Here is a 16,731-nt window from a genome sequence, read left to right on the forward strand (position 1 = left end):
GAATCTGTGCTTTGGGACACCCATCCTCCCTGGTGGGGTATTCTGTCCTCAAAACTGTGTGGCCTCGCCTTTGAAGCAAGAGCAGCCATCTGGGCCCTGTTAGTCTGCACTCAGAGAGCCCTTCCTTCTTATTATGCCAGCCCTGTGGCTTGTTCTGGGTGAACTTGTCACCATGTCTGACTCTTGGTTCAGGAACTCCCTAAAGGCTCAGATGTACACTTGACTGGGTTTCTTACTTCTCGGTCTATTTTCACAGCCTCATTTGCCAGGGTTCCGTTGTTTTTCATGTAATTTTGGTATGTTCATTACAGTTAAATATTTGGTTGTATCTCATCCATTGAGAATCTGTGTATAACTAATAATTTAGGCACTAGCTATAGCCTGTGAAAAATGTGAAGACAAATCTGAAAAATGAACTATAAGCATATAACGGTTTCCTCTGTTTATAGAGTTAATTCATTTTCAGTCTACGGAGATCAGAACACTGGTAGTTTTCAGAGCTTGTGTCTGTTCAAGGAGGCCTCTTGTTTTCTCCATAAGGATGAGAGCAGCAGAATCACTAGGTTCTGGAGAGAAGACTCTAGACTAGGGGTAGTCTTTTTCTTACCCCCAGAATGGCCCTGATGTCCTCTGGACTTCTCAAAATTGCATGAAGACCAAGATTTGGAAGTCTTTTGAAAATTGAAAGTGTCACACAATGCTGAGATTAAGCATCACTATTGACTGTGTTGAATCTGGTGCTGATGCTGACCTCTATTAAGACCTAAGCTTCAGAGAGATAAAGTGTTATTGGGTAGGGCCATTTCTACATGGTCCATTTATCTTTCTCTACACAACTAAAAACAGAACTGCACAAATGTGTGGACTACTTGCATCACTAATATTCAGGGCCTCAGAGCAGCAGGCAACCTTTTAGTCACCAGATGGGTCCAGCTGCCTACTCTACAGATGGTAATTTCCAAGCTAAAAATTAATAGTATACTTCTTCACACATTAAACTATGATACTAACAATGACAATAAGTATTTAAATGTCTACAAACAGGTAACAAACATTTTTGGCTGGGGGAGGTAGGAGATAATAAAGATTTAGAGGTGAACGTTATATAACTAACGGAAAACTTAAGGAGGAAATAGTATGAAGTTGTGATTTTGGAGTAGACCATTTGCTCTCTTTGACCTCCATTTCCCACCTGCAAAGACAGACAGTGATAGCCAAGCTAGCTACACTAAAGACAAACAAGCTTAGATTGAGCTGCTGAAAGTGCAAGGAGACAGGAACTCATGAGATTATTGTGTAAGGCATCAAAGATTTATTCTATGGGGTCCTGGCCATGCAATTCAGATTAGAATTTTCTGCTTGGCTTTGACTTTGGTCTTTGGATGGTGGTCACGTGGTGGAAAGATGCTTAACTATGTCTCTGGAAAATCAGATAATATGTGGAATCAAGAACTGTAGTATCACATAAAGGATTCAGTATAACTAATGCAGCAAGAACAGTGGACTCAAGAACTGTAGTATCACATAAAGGATTCAGTATAACTAATGCAGCAAGAACAGTGGAATCAAGAACTGTAGTATCACATAAAGGATTCAGTATAACTAATGCAGCAAGAACAGTGGAATCAAGAACTGTAGTATCACATAAAGGATTCAGTATAACTAATACAGCAAGAACAGATCATGGCATTGGATTTATTCTGTCTGAATGTCAGCATTCAGCTCCCTAAATTTATCTTCAAATAAATATTTCCTTCATATAAATATGTTGAAATTCTGCCAAGTGTTCTCAAGCTGTAGTTGCTTATGGCATGTGCAGGGTGCTGAGCTTAAGGAATAAGAAAATGATTTTAATCCTCCATAAACTTAAGTTTCCAGTTTATTAAATATGAACCATATTAGTGACCAGTACAAATATAAATAATGTCCATTACCTAGATCTCTTTACAACCTTCAGAATTATATCCTTCTCAAGCCAAGCCTGTGTTGACGAAAATTTATATAACGCCAGACTAAAACAATGGATTCTAGGTCACATCATAATTATAGTTCATATTGAATTATTAATATTTTATGACCACAGTAGCAAACAAAATACTCTTCAAGAGTTATAAATAACAATGAATAGTAAAGCAGCATTTCACTCTCTGGGGGGTGATTTTGCATTGGTTGAGAAGACATGGTATAATCTAAATTCATTCTTGTCAGGAGTTATGTTTTACAATCCATTTATGTAATGCTTAACTATATGCAGGCATCTGTCAAATAGGAATATATTGGAGGCTAGTCAGGGTAACATGCCCAAAGTCACAGAGCCAAGAGGATGGAGCCAAATGACCTGGCTCCTTAGTATGTGGGATGTTCTTTATCTCTATGGGTTGTTGTCATTGTGGTTGTTACCTGCACTGCTGGGGATGGAACCCATGGTGTTGCACATGCTAAATAATGCTTGACCACTGAGCAATATTGCTGGTCCAGCCATATCTGAGTGTTATTATGTATGTATGTATGCCATAACACCCTCTGGCAGGCCCTGGTGAGTACCAGTGTTCTTGTGTCTTCCTGTGGCTGTCATGGTATGTCTTTTCAGAGGCTTAGGGTACCACTGTTCTTCCTAAGACTCTGCACTGATTGTCTGAGCTTATCCTGCTTCATGTACCCAGCCAACAGTCCACATTTTGAAGGACTTTCGAAGAAACCACAGGCAGAGAAACAAAACAAACCAACAGACAAAACTCACTTTCTTCCTACCTTCAAAGAGCCAGAAGCTCTAGCTGAGCAGGCCAAGCTTTTAGACAGGCAGACGATCGGCCTACAAGAATGATAATTTTAGGAGTCACAGAGTTGCAAATCTCCCAAAGACGGGCATTGTGGCATGACCCCAAGTGTTCAAGGTCTGCATCTTCCCATGAGTCACCAAACTAGTGCAGAAGATGAATGGCAGGCCAAACTGTATCACTCTTACATGTACACGCTTTTGGATGTGCTTGGCTCTCTGCAGCTGGCCAGCATACTGGGGTGTGCATACACCATGAATGAACTTCTAAGCAGAAGAATGCTGCCCTCTCAAGTCCTTCATCAATTTCCTCTGGAAGCCCCAGAATCCGAAATGTGATGTTATTTGTAATTGATTAAGGTCTGAGTTTGTGCTACTCAGAGTTACATTTAATCTGTATTTTATTACTTTAAATAGAGTTTGATCTAGTTAGCGAGTTTTTAGAAATACAACTCCTAATAGAATCCTTTCTAAGGATGCCCTGGCTCCGGGATGAGAGGACAGTAGCCAAGACAGTAATTTTCAACCTTCCTTGCTTCCGGTCTTTAGGAATCTACACAAATCACAAGCCTTCCTCAGACATGCAGCATGTTGTGAGGAGATCTATTCCTGGTGACGTCTTCCAGCCTCTGAGAATAGAGGTTGCAAAGTGCTTTCAAATGTGTCTATTATTGAGCATGCTTTGGAATGTATGCTCTTCATTTCTTTGCCCTCACTTAAATATATCAGTTTCTTTGAAAACAGAGAACTCAGAATCCTTGGAACAACTAATGGCTCACATGATTACATACTCTTCACTTGACTTTTTAAGAACTGTATTGGAAAATGCCAAGTGGTGGCATAGAGGACCTCACTTGCTCAGCAACAGTGACATTGGGCTTGAGATACACACACACACACACACACACACACACACACACACACACACACACACACTGTTTCATGGTTCCTAAAAGCTGTGGCACATCCTGTGCAAACATATTAGTTACTTTTCCATTGTTATGATAAAACACCATGGCCAATACAACTTTCTAAAGAGAATGGTTTATTTATGGCTTATGGTTTCAGAGGGTTAGAGTCCATGATGTCAGAGTGGACATAACAGGTAGCAGGTGGCTGGAGCAGCTGAAAGCTCACACCTCAGACTACAAACAGGAAGCAGAACACAAGCTAGAAATGCTTGGAGTCTTTTGAAGCCTCCGATCTTGCCCTCAGTGACATACTCCCTCCAGCAAAGCCACATATCTTAATCCTCTCCATACAGCTACCAACTAGGACCAAGCATTCAAATACCAGAGACTTCTGGCAACCAACCACTGCAAATGAAGCCTAATTGATCCCTGAATGCTGTGGGCTGTGCCACGTCTACGACACTGAGTCCTGCTCAGAATTCCCAGCAGATGGGAGATGTCAGAATAGACTGTTTGATGAATGTATTGGGAACTGCACAAATCCTAGGAATTTGGAGTGTGCTATGTGGCTGAGAACATAGCTCTTTACACAGCTTCTTCTCTGTCAACAGACTCAAAGGTCTTGGGAGGTGCTAAAACATTCTACCACATGTGCTGATTCTACTTAGAGAATCCCGTCTAGCTACCTGTTGCAGGGTCTCTTCCATCATTACCAGGACCTGATCCACCTGGCTCTCACTCATTGCTCTGGAGATTCTGGATTCCACAGTTGCCCTTTCATCTCCTTAGCAACGCTCTTCCCAGTTGTATTCCTCTAGGCACAGAGCCCAACATAATCACTCCAGGACAGATTTATACCGTGCTTTTTCATTATTATTCTCTTGAAGTAGGTCCGCTAACAACAAAAGTTAAAAGCTACTCCGTACCCAAAGTGCTGGTCATGCAACTTCAGTGCCAGCTGTTATGTGGGAGGATGAGGCCGGAGGATCATTTGACTCTAGGAGTCCAAGGGCAGCTTGGGCAACACATTGAATCTGTTCAATATGGTCTAGAGAAGAAAGGAGGAAGAGGAGATGGGAGGGAAGAATAAGAAGAAGCAGAGGAAGGGGAGGAAGATGGGGGGAGGGGAAAAGAGGAAGAGAGGGAAGGAGGGAGGACAATACAGACAATGAGCTCCATTGTTGGGAGGAATCTAGATCTCAGTAGGCAAGAGCCCATTGGGACATTTCTGGGTATAATCATGTTGAGATGGTCCAGCACTTAGATCTCAGAGAGTACATGGGGGAAAATCAACTGACAAAACAAATTGCAAACTGCTGACATCATTCGGGCTTTGTTTATGCCACATCAGTAAGACCAGCTAGGAAAACAAAAGTTGAAAGAACTTGACTGTCAGAATGATGCCAAATTACGGCTAGCCTCTTGGTTTTATTCTTTTTTTATTTAAATAACACAATCAAATCATTACTGAAGTACAGTGCATTGCCTCATTTTTCTGCTGACAGGTGTTGAATGACCTCCACCATTTCGCTTACACAAAACACACCACCACCCCTGCTTGTTTCAAATATTCTCTAATAGACTAAAAGACATCAAATGATTAAAATGTTTAGAATAATTCCACACTACCTAATATGTGTTCTTGGTGACAAGGCCATTATTCTTCATAAGTGCACTGTTCATGCCATTCGCAGCTGCCCAACATCTATGAAGGCATCAAGGTCAAGGTTTAAGACGAAAATCTGATTGATCCTTGGGAAACATCCATATCTCCAAAGTCATTATTGGCTACTCAAGACTAGCAACCAGGGGGATCAATGACCAGGAACAAAACCTGGAAAAACTGAGTAGAGCAGGAAAGACAAAATACAATTCGCTCTCCTTAGGTGCCATTTCTGAGATCTCCATTTCTGCCCACACAGAGATTCTTTCATCTGAAGATTTGCAAACAGTGGCGCTGATAATTCTATCAAGACCCTTGTGCACTGGGCATCTGCTATGCATTATGATCCCATATTAATGATGGAAAGATAATGATGACAAGAATGAAAACACATCAAAGGCAATCAGTAGCATTACATTAAAACTCCTGTGGCCGGCCCAGGGAAAAGAGCCTGGAAGAGTGGGGACTGTCTGATGCATCCTCATCTGTTTTCTGTTCTGCTAATGCTAAGATCCAGCTAGTTTTGAAAGTCTAATGCCTAAGGAGTTGAATTATTGCATTGTTCAAAGGGGCAGAAAACCCTCTTGGGAAATCAAGCATTTAGCTGAAGTGTTTTATTTAGGAAAAACACCAGCAGAGTTGAGTCAAGAAATGTTTTCCACTCCATCTGGTCTCATGTCTGCTCTCCATCCCGATTTGAGGAGGAGGTGACCTGATGGTCATCTTCGGGGTCTGGTAAAGTTTTTTTCAGGGAGAAGAGGGGCCCCAGGCAAGACCTTTGCACAGGAAAGGCTTCTCAGGTAAGTCAGTTATAGGACTGCCCAGTATGGGAGGACTGAAAGACAAAGCTGTCCTGCCCTGGGATACAAAGTTCAATGTCAACCGTGAGCAGACCACAGACCACAAATAAAAGCAGCTTCGTAGTCATGATTATTTGCCTTGGGAGAGAAAATGATTCAGAAAGGGCTATGCAAGGTTCTATGAAATTTCTCCAGTTTCAACAAGCCTAACAGGAAAGGGGTAGCAAAGAGAAAGGACTCCTGCAGTCTAAACCTTGAGCTGGACAAGTAGGGGCCAGCTACAAGGCTATGGTGTTTCCCAGAGCCGCCTAGGCATAGATTGGTAGTAGTTTGCAGAGAACACTGTGTTCTCCAGAGCGCCTAGAAGCTGCAGCAGTTTTCCAGAACTCAACTCCCTCCAGTCTCCTCCCCTCTCTGTTTCATAAGTTCGCATTCAAGAGAAAAGTCCGCTTCGCTGAGATCCTACTGTAAACCTAAGTCCTGAAGACCCTCCTTACCACTCCCTTGCAAAAGCTTTCTACAAGCGGTATGGGGCGGAATGGTCCAGAGCTGTCCCTGTTGGAGGCCGCTAGGATGAATGGCACACTACACTGCCTTCCTAGCTAGAAGGTGACAGTGCCACAAGCTGCTACCCACTCCCTGGCCCAAGGGTCTCAGCTTTCACAGAGTGGGCGGTTACGGAGCAGAAGAGCAGAAAAAGGGGTGAAGAGGTGGAGGTGTGCTCAGGCAGAGGGGGAAGGCGGGCCTTTGATGGAGGAGAGAGACCGGCTAAGGAGCAAGAGCCCTGGAGGAAGTGGGAGAGGAGTGGGAGGAGATACCAAGTAGGCGGAGGAGAGGCAAAGAGCCCGCCGGCAGGAGGGAGGGCTAGAAGAGGGGGAGAGGGGGCGGGACGTGGGCGTGGCCTCGTGGATACCCCGCCCCTCCCCGGCCCCGCCTCTGAGCCGTTCGCGGCGCTCTGCAAATATGAAGAGACTCTGCCGCGGCGGCAGTAGCGGCCACTGCATCTCCGAGCTGTGCACACCCGGGAGGGCCTCGGGACTGGGGCTAGGATCCAAGGGGCCGGGGCGGGACGCAGAGAGGCCAGGCTGCGGATCGGAATCCCGCGCGGACCGGGGCCCGACGGCGCCGAGGGAGCGCGCGCCCCGCAGCAGTCCCGCGCTGCGCCCACCGGGTATGGGGCGCGCGGCCGCCTGAGGCCGGGCCTGGCGGGCGCCCGCCGGGGGCTGCGGCCGAGGAGCCGAGCGCGCCCCGCATCGGAGCGGCCCGAGCACGCGCGAGGAGGGGACCGAGACGGACGACAGCGAGGCCCCGAGGAGCCCGGAGATGTCGCGTGTGCTCCGCATCCTGCTCGGATATCTATTCCCAGCCCTCCTGTTGCACGGTGAGTACTGGGGTGGGTGGATGGGGGGTCGCGTCTTCCCAACGGCCCACAGACTACGATGGGAGTCGCGATCCGTCGCTGGGGACACAGTGCGCCCACTTGCCCAATCCGGCCGGTGCGCAGAGCCCCTTCCCCCAGCGGCGCTTACGGTGGTTTTTGCTGCGGCAGTGTTCTTTCTGGAAGGATGCGAGCCTCGCCCAGACACATTTTATCTCTCACATCCGTAGCTGCACGGCCGACGGAAAACTTTTTTATCCACTCTGTGGGCCTTTCCAGCTGTAACCTGTCACGAAATCGCAGGCTTTGCGGTCCCCTTCCACCGCTGTCAGAGCGCAGCAGGGGCTCTCGGTGAGGTCCTGGCCTTTACGAGACTGTAAAGAGAAAGCTGTGATGGTTTATAGGGAGGACACGTCTCGCGGGTGTTTGTCTGCCGTCTGAGGACCAGCGTTTGTAAGTCGGCTTGCACCTTGGCTCTGCATTGAAGCTTAGTGTGCTGCTGAGTTCTCTGGGCACAAGGGGGTTCTTGGTAGCGGGTCATGAAAGCCAGACTGAAGGAGCTGCACGTCCAGATCCCTCAGGCTGGTGTGGGGGTTCAAGTCTTCTTGTGCTGCTGTTTGCGCTGGTTCTCCAGGCTGTAGAAAAAAAATCCTTAGCCAGACATCTGCGCTCACAGGGGTTCCAGAAATTGCACGGTGCAAAATAAGACAATTGCATTGGGGTGGACAAGGCATCTTTTACGACAGGTGGTTGTTGATAATTGTAACAGGCATTGGTCATTCTGTTCAGAGCAGTGGTCAGACACCTGACGTTTCAGCCGAGTGACTTCACTGTTCTCCTTTCTTGACACCCAAACCTGCAGCTGGCCTGTTGGGGCCGGGACTGTGGAGACCCTGACCCCAAGAGAACCAAGGGAAGGGAACTACAGGCTTCTGGGGTGCTGTTCTCTTTGTAGTCCTGCTGGGACAGCTTTCGAAGTTTCGCCCGAAGGCTTTGTGAACCTGCCTGCTCAATTGATTGCCAAGGTGTACACTGAGCCTTAGCCATCCCAGTGTCTTGAAAGTCAGGATGGAACGCTTGCAGTTCCAGGGCAAAAGAGAGAAGGTATAATTATAGGGTTGGACTTCTAGGCCCATCTGCTTAGAATTACAGAGCAGTTTTAATCTTTGGCTGAAACATGAAACAAATCAGAGCCAATGAACAGATCAAACAGCAGCTGCCACACACACAAGAAAAAAAAAAAAAGAGAGGATGAAACAGGCAAAATTGCCCCCTTGTTTAAAAAAGAAAACTGTTGTATGTCTGGGGGAAAGATAGTAGTACTGTCAAATGAAGAGTTACTTCAAAGTTTCACATCCATAGACTGTTTGCATGAAATCACGGCCGGTTGAGCTTCAGGGACCATCTTCACAAATGCACCATGGCCCCTCTCTGAGCCTTTTCCCCCTCTTGAGAAACGGGCTGTAATGATGTGCCTACCTACTTACCAATCCAACTGAGATAGGAGTAGCTGGCAGATATCAAGAGCCCGTATATACAAGTGTACCATTTGGTCCAGGGTAGCCAGACATCTCCCACATTTAAGTCGGGAGTCTGATTCCTCCCTGGGATCTGGGGAAGTCTCCCCAGTGGTGCCAGGAGATGAACAAGACGGAGGGCGGAACTGCAAGAGGCAGTCTGAGCTGTGAGTAGGAACAGGGCCAGAGAGCACGCATGTGTGTTTATGACGAGAACTGAAGATAAAAGGGGAGGTGTGAGAAGCTTAATTGGACAACCCAGATAAACCTTCACAGAGTAATGCCACTTCACGTGGAGGTTGCAAGGATGCAATTATTAAAACAAAAGCTGCCCGAAGATCGACTTAGATCCAGGAGGGGGTTGTGGGTTCGGCGCTAGAAGCCAACACAAGGAGTGGTTATTCAAGTTACAAATGCTCATGGTCTCAGAAAGGTTGGCCAAAAACTAGTTAGGATAGTCTAAGGCACCCGAAAGGATTTGAAATCCCTCCCCGCCCCAATTTTTATGTAATTGAAATATTTTAACAGAAAACAGGTATTAATCAACTTAACCCAAGAGAATGGCTTGGGGAGCTGTACCATTTGAGAGATAGGTGTTTTATAGGTTTCTAAAAAGTTATGCAGTGAAAGCTAGAGCCTGCTCAAATATCTCAGTAAAGATCACAAGTCAGAAGGAAATCCCCAAATGGGTTAACGATTTCTTTCCTGATATGTAGGCATGATTCGCCTACCATGTGATACCATTTGACGATGATAGCAGTTTTGTAGATAAAAGCAAGTGTCATGGGGCTCTAAATGTACTTGGAGCGACTTTAAAACGTTTCAGACTGCGTGTGCAGGTTTGCTGCAGGGACGGACGAGGTTAATGAGAAAAACACAATCCTTTCTGAAGGATTCCAACGAGGGTGCCGGTGGCAGTGCCATTATGTGTGGGATCCAGTCTTGGTCCCGTTCTCTTAGCCGCTTCGATTTCAATTCATTAGAAGTCATAAATCACCCCCCAAATCCTATCAGTGAGTAAATTAGCTCTCACGGGACCTGGGGCTTTGGGCTTTAAAAAAAAAAAAACTCTTTTATACAACTGTAAATGTAGTTCTAGACCCAAGTTCAAAGTGTGCCCATCAGCCTGCTTTCTTCCCCCGTCAGCTTCTGCAAGCAACTGCCCTTCTTAATCCAGATGAAGCCTCGTGAGCGTTACAAAGGTGCACAGCTGGCAGCTATCCATTATCACCGTTCTCTTTGCGTGAGATGAAAAGGCCGTTACGTTCGTTCACATGTCACATTTTAAAACTCCTTCAGCTCTAGACACAGACTAGCCAAGGTGTGGAGAATGAGTGAGGCCACACTGACAGTACAGGCAGCACACTTCCGTGGTGGAGCGGATGTCGGGAGATGGTTGTTTCTCAAACACTGTCTACTTCTGCAGGCTCCTTGGACTTTGCAGAGAAGTGGGGACCTTTGTAATTCTTCCCTTTGGTTTAACCTGTTCCATCAGATGTTTAGGGGCTGAGAAGATGGCTCCGTTGGTCAAGGGCTTGCCTTACAAGCAACAGGACTTGAGTTGGGTCCCCAGAACCTACATAAGCATACTTGTAGTTCCAGTGCTGAGAAGGTGGAGGCAGACATATGCCTGATCAGCCAGGCTTGCCTACTTGAATAGTGGGCCAGTGAGAGCCTGTCTCAAAAAAAAAAAAATGTAGTATCTGAGGCCTAACACTGAGGTTGTTCTCTGGCCTTCACACACAGGAATACACCCACGTGACCCTACACACACACAGACCGAGAGGGGAGAGGGAGGTGGACTTTTAAAAACTGCCAATTGCCAAATCAACGCTTAACCAACAAACTTCCAGAAAACATTGAAGCGGAGCCCAGTAGAGATCTTCAAAGTGGCATTTTACTGACAGCAGGTTTCATAACAAACCAAACATTTCCTTCCCTCTCCCTTTCCCTTCTTTGTCATAGATGGAATCCTGAAAAGGATCATAAATTATTTGTACACACTAGGGGGCAAGGACCTCGGACAGATGTTAAATATTCTCTTGTTAAATAGACTGACTCTGACTTGCATCACATGTGACTGAGGAGTTCTGTGATGGTCATGTGCGTTCTTTCCCCCTAAGAGATAAAAGAACTAAACGCGGGTGGGTGATGGGATCCTGTAGCTGCATACTGTTTAGGGGCACTGACAACTGATACGGTCCAAGTGAAGCATACACCATGGAAGAGCAGGGATAGGAGCTGGCGTGGTGGTGATGTGTAGAGGCACAGGACACGTGGAGCAGGTGTGCCTTCAGCAGATCTGCCTCGATCACACAGGACACTCAGGAAAAACACCTGCCACCATCTGCCAGGACCCGGTGCGACTGTGTCGTGATTGTATGCGTGCAGGCTATGGCGGGGTTCTCCCCAGCTTCAGGGTGAATTATTCTGGAGAATGGAGGGGTAGGTATCTAATTTATGAGAAAGGATCTGTATGAGAAACCAGTAAGTGTATCCTGTTCTGTAAGCGCCCCCCAGTTTTATTCCTTCAGCTAGCCATTGTTCAAAAAGTTGATCTGTGAGTCCACTGCCTGTGTGTGCCACTGCTTCCTAGGTGCAGGGCTGAGGAGGGGCTTTCCCTCTTCCTGAGAATTCCTGAAGAATATCTAGTGGTAATGAAGAAATGACTCAGAGAACCCCAGATCCAGGATGGCCCTCTGTGAGTCATTGTACTAGTCTGCTTTTGGGAATCCCACACATGTACCACACAAATACACACACACACACACACACACACACACACACACACACACACACACGCCACAAATACCACACATATACATGCACCATATACACTATACATACATGCCCCCCACAGCATGCTTCATGCATATAAACACATGTATATTGTACATATACAAGCACCATATACAGCACAAAGATCATATCACACACAGATACATAGACACACATACCACACATGTATATATGGTACAGATATCACAGGTATCAGTGATATACATATAAACAGCACCCACCTACACCACAAACACTACACATGAGCATATATTATAAAGACATACCAAACATATATCATACCCATATACCATACACAGTACACACATATATGTTGCACTTGCATATACTATTGATATGTAGTATATATATATATATATATATATATATATATATATATATATATATACCACATACATACAGAGGACTTGGCCATCTCAGTTCTACCTATATCCAGCCCAAAGGCCTTTATAGGTATTAAAAGATGCCCACTAATCAAATCATTGTAGCCAGAAATGTGAAATTTTCACATTATTATTTTTTTTAAAGAGTACATATTTCCTGTATGAAGGTTTAGAGACAGTATAAGCATTTCTTTTAATTTTTGTTTGTCATTGGAAAGAAACTTGGAACTAAAAACAAGGCCCGTGGTGTGCACCAGGGCCCGGATGGTGTTCAGGCATGGTACCGTCTGCAGCTTACAAGCTCTTATTCCAGAACCTGGGAGCCATGCTGGAGCTTATCTCCCCATATCCACTTCAAAGCGTGCTTTACAGTAATGACTGCTCATTTAATTGGGCAGGGCGATTTCATGGCTAAGTAATTACCTGTAGTTAAGCTAATCAGTCTTATTTTCTATATCAGTACCAGTGCTGACTTGAGATACTGTACCCCTCTGATTATCAAGGCCCACACATTATGTGAAGTAGGGAAAGCTGCAAAATGAGTTTTGAGAAAAGGATCCTTCAAAACCCTCCGCTCAGAGACAGTATTGCTGATGTGTTGACATTACATTTATTTACGTTTCAAAATTACATTTTAGGTATTAGGGTATGTCTCTGGAGACTGACTGAAAATTAGTTCAGTCCCAAGTGTGCTTGAAAAGTATTGTTTTCTGGTGAATTTTGCATTGTGGTATCTAAAAAATGGCTTAGAGGATTTTACGTCCCAGTCGGTCTACCTAGGCACGTGGAAACCAGAACCTATCTAAATAATTTAGTTCTTAAAATGTTATTGAAAAAATTCAAGGATTTGGACTTGTATACTTTCCGTATGTCAACCATGAACTTTGCCTAAGGAAGAACCAAACACACGGTGGTTATTTAGCCCTTCGTTGAGTAAATGAATGTTGTCTCTCAGAAGGTGAACAACCACTGCCTCCCTCCCTTCCCATCTCTTCAAGGGTCTTCTCTGGTTTCTCAGGAGCCTGGCTTGCTTCTGAGAGCACCATGGGTCTGGGAAGAAGATGTGTGAGTGATAGTAGGAGTCCCAGCTTTATTCTTTTGAAAGCTCTGCTAAGTACCACCTTCAAGAGCATTCGTTACCTGTGCTTTCAAGTGATGTAAACAGCTGAGCACTTGGCTCGTTATTTAGAACACAAACTTCAGTGTAAAAGTTGACCTTGTGCTTCCTCTTATTCAAGCAAATCTAGCTTTTAGTTGCTGATGTTGGGTGTTCTTACTAAGTAGCGGACTGTTGTGAGTGATTACGTTAGTGGATGAGATCACAGCAAAATCCAAGATTCCTGGGTGCAGTAATTCACCCACCTGTGGGAGTGTGTCATTCATGTGACATGTCACATCTGCCCCTGTGCACACACAAGAGCAGTCTCTACAGAATTCCGGGATCTGTGTAATATTTGGAAAATGATAATTTATAAATGCTTAACCTCACATAACTTAATTTGTTTTCAATAGGTGACCAATTTCCTTCCAGACTTCCACATTACTCCTAACCTCACACTCCCTCAAAAGAAACCACCCTTTTGCCATAATGATTTTATTTGGGTCCAGGCCATGCTTGAGATCATTTTCTGGAGAAGTTGTTTGATGGCTGACTTACTCAGAATTCCCCTGGACTAAGAACAGTGATGGGAGCTTCCCTGTCAGTGGGCACTGTGGCCAACTATTCATAAATTCACCTCAGTGTCCCCGTGCCTGAGTGGTAACTAGTGATTGACCAAATGAGGCAACATGAAAAGTAAATTGTCAAGTGGTGTGTGACCACGAAGACCCCTGGGTTGACCAGAAGTCTAAGGCTGGGCTCCTTAACTGGCCCATCAAGGCTATGCCTTGAAAAAGAAGTGGTGAGGTGTAAGGATATTGGCTTGAGTGTTTCCCAAAACTGAAATGGATACATCAAATGAGCTTCTAATTCCTAGACCTTAAACAGAAGTAGCCCTTAAAAGAAGGCCATTCGTATTTTTCACATCAGCCAAAAACCCCGGAGACAGTTTTATCCACCTACAAAGAGAAAGAAGACAGACACAAATATGCTTAAGACATGGTATGCCCTTCAAGGGGTTAATGTGTAGGAAGCTATGTGGTGATGTTAGGTAGTGGAACCTTTAAAAAATGAAGCCTAAGCCAGGCTTGGTACATGCCTATAGTCACAGTTTCTTGAAGGCTCAAAAGATCAAGGCCAACCTAAGCTACAGAATGAGTTTAAGGACGGCTGGGCAACTTAGTGAGACTCTATAAAAAAAAAAAAATGAAAAGAGAACTGAGGATGGGGATCTTCAGTAATCAAGTACTTGCTTAGCATGCACAAAGTGCTAGGTTTGATCTAAGTATGCCTAAAACTCTAAGTTTGACCTAAGCATGCATGAAACTCTAGGTTTGATCAGTTCCCAGGACTATTCCTCTTTTGCTAGGTGGGACCTTAGGTGAGGCCTATTGGGGAGAGATTAAATCACTGAGGCATTGCCCTTGAAGAGAATTAATGCTGGTCTCAGGAAGTGAGTTCCATCCTTTCAAAAGCAAGTTGCTGTAACAGATCACATGGAGCCCCTACCTGTTCTTGAGTGTATTCCCTTCACAATGCCATCAAGCATGCTATGAGCCAGCACAATGTGAGAAGCCACAGCCCCCAGCAGAGCCAAGCAAAAATCAATGCTATACTCTGTATTAAAAAAACCAACATAATTAAACATTTTTCTAGCCTCAGGTAGCTTGTTATAACAAGGGGAAATAAATTTATACAATTATTAACACACCCACCCTCACTCCACCCCCCCACACACACTATAAACTCACCATCACACCTGTTGAGTCTTCTCCACCTGCTGGTCACCTGTTCCCTGGCTGAACTGGCTGCCTCACTAGGTTGCTAAGCTGTGTTCATGACCAAGAGCCACAGAGTAGGTTGGCATTTGTCTCCTACTTTCCAATAATTCGCATAATGGATTTTACTTTTCACCACTGGCTAAAAACACAACCATAACTTTCCTTCCCTGTGTGAGTCCATTCCTTTGAATGACCCATCTAATTACTAACCATCACTCCTGCCTCTGCCTTTGAGTCCCTGGCTTCATTCCCAGAGCCTCCCTTGGTCGTCTCTATCCATTTCCTATCTAGACCTCCAAGTCAACAAAACTCACCTTAATTCATGTTTGCACGTCCTGACTCTAAAATACACAAAGAATTAATAGGTATTTATTAAGTGGAGCAGAGCTTGTCAACAACCGTGTGCCTGGTGCTCTGTGTTCTACTCCCCGCTCTCCTCTTTTCAAATCATTATAGAACACAGGCTGCCCAGCCCCACTCTTCACTCTCTTCTTCAGAATCATAGAATGGTGTCTGCCAGCCCAGGCTTAATTCTGAGTACCTGGCCCTCCTCGGAGCTCGAAGGGTGGGCAGCGCTGGAGCACCATTGCTTTAACTGTTTGTTAGGAGAGAGTTTTCGAGATTGGCTTAAGAATGTTATTATTACCTGGAACAGTAGTGCTAACAGTGCATGAAATGCATTGTGCTGAATTAGACCAAGCCCAAGAGGAGTGACATTGTCTGCTCATTACCCATAAGTGGGCTGAAGCTCAGAGAGGTTGAGTAATCTGTGTGAGTTCATTAGCCTAAGAATATTTCACCAATTGCGAGTTGCCCTTCCTCTCTTTTTTCCACTTTAAGATCTTTGTGGTGAGTGTGCATCTTACCACCGATGGAAGTCACCGTTTCTTTGGTCTATAAGTATTAGTAAAGAGTGTGCTGGGCTCTGTCACTGAGCTGAACTGATTCATGACATTGTTTTTGCCTGTGGCAACTTGGACAGAAGTATTCATCTTTCCCCACCCTTGTTTCCTGTGTGTGTATCTTGTGCTCCTTGTTCTGAGTTTAGTTGCAAGTAGGTTGGTTTTGAAAATCAAAAGAGTCAACTACTGAGTCAGCATGCATGCTTTCTCTCTATAACCTGCTGATAAATGACTCTCAGAGCCTGAGAAGAAAACCACTGTAAAGGGTAAACAGGTTTTATAACAGAGCAACAAGTGTTAATTTGTCCTCAGTGGGGCAAATATTTATCATGGGAAGAATAACTGCCATTCCAGATTTTCTCACCCAACATGTCTTAGTGACTGGAAAAATGAGGATACCCATAGAAACATAAGGCTGTGTTTGTGTTTTGTGACCAAGACACATGAAGAACAAACATTTGCCACCAAAGGCCTGGAAAATTCCAAATCTCCTTGAACAGATAAATGTCAAAGCCATCTGAGGCTGCTGTGAATGATTCATGGGAATTGTTGAAGCATTATGTCATTGTTAAATGCAAGTGTTTTGTCACTGGTAATAAAATAATGATGCATCTCAACCACCATTGAAGTCTTGGGTTGAATAAAATTCTGTAAGCAGCAAACCCAGTTTTAAACTCAGACTACCCAGCTCAGGCGACTTCACCCACATCCCTTGTACTCCT

At 44.9% G+C, this 16,731-nt stretch overlaps 1 protein-coding gene across 1 annotated transcript in view; it reads left to right on the forward strand.

Moving 5' to 3' along the window:
* The first annotated feature begins 7,346 nt into the window (after window positions 1-7,346).
* Window positions 7,347-16,731, forward strand: part of Apcdd1 (APC down-regulated 1) — a 31,688-nt gene continuing 22,303 nt past the window's right edge. Inside the window, exon 1 of the mRNA XM_052742298.1 lies at window positions 7,347-7,531. Within this exon, the coding sequence (XP_052598258.1) occupies window positions 7,474-7,531 (58 nt within the window). The 5' untranslated portion in view covers window positions 7,347-7,473. The remainder of the gene's footprint in view (window positions 7,532-16,731) is intronic.

Source organism: Peromyscus californicus, unplaced genomic scaffold, assembly GCF_007827085.1.
Source record: "Peromyscus californicus insignis strain IS unplaced genomic scaffold, ASM782708v3 Scaffold_17__1_contigs__length_78620276, whole genome shotgun sequence".
NCBI classification, from domain to species: Eukaryota; Metazoa; Chordata; class Mammalia; order Rodentia; family Cricetidae; genus Peromyscus; species Peromyscus californicus.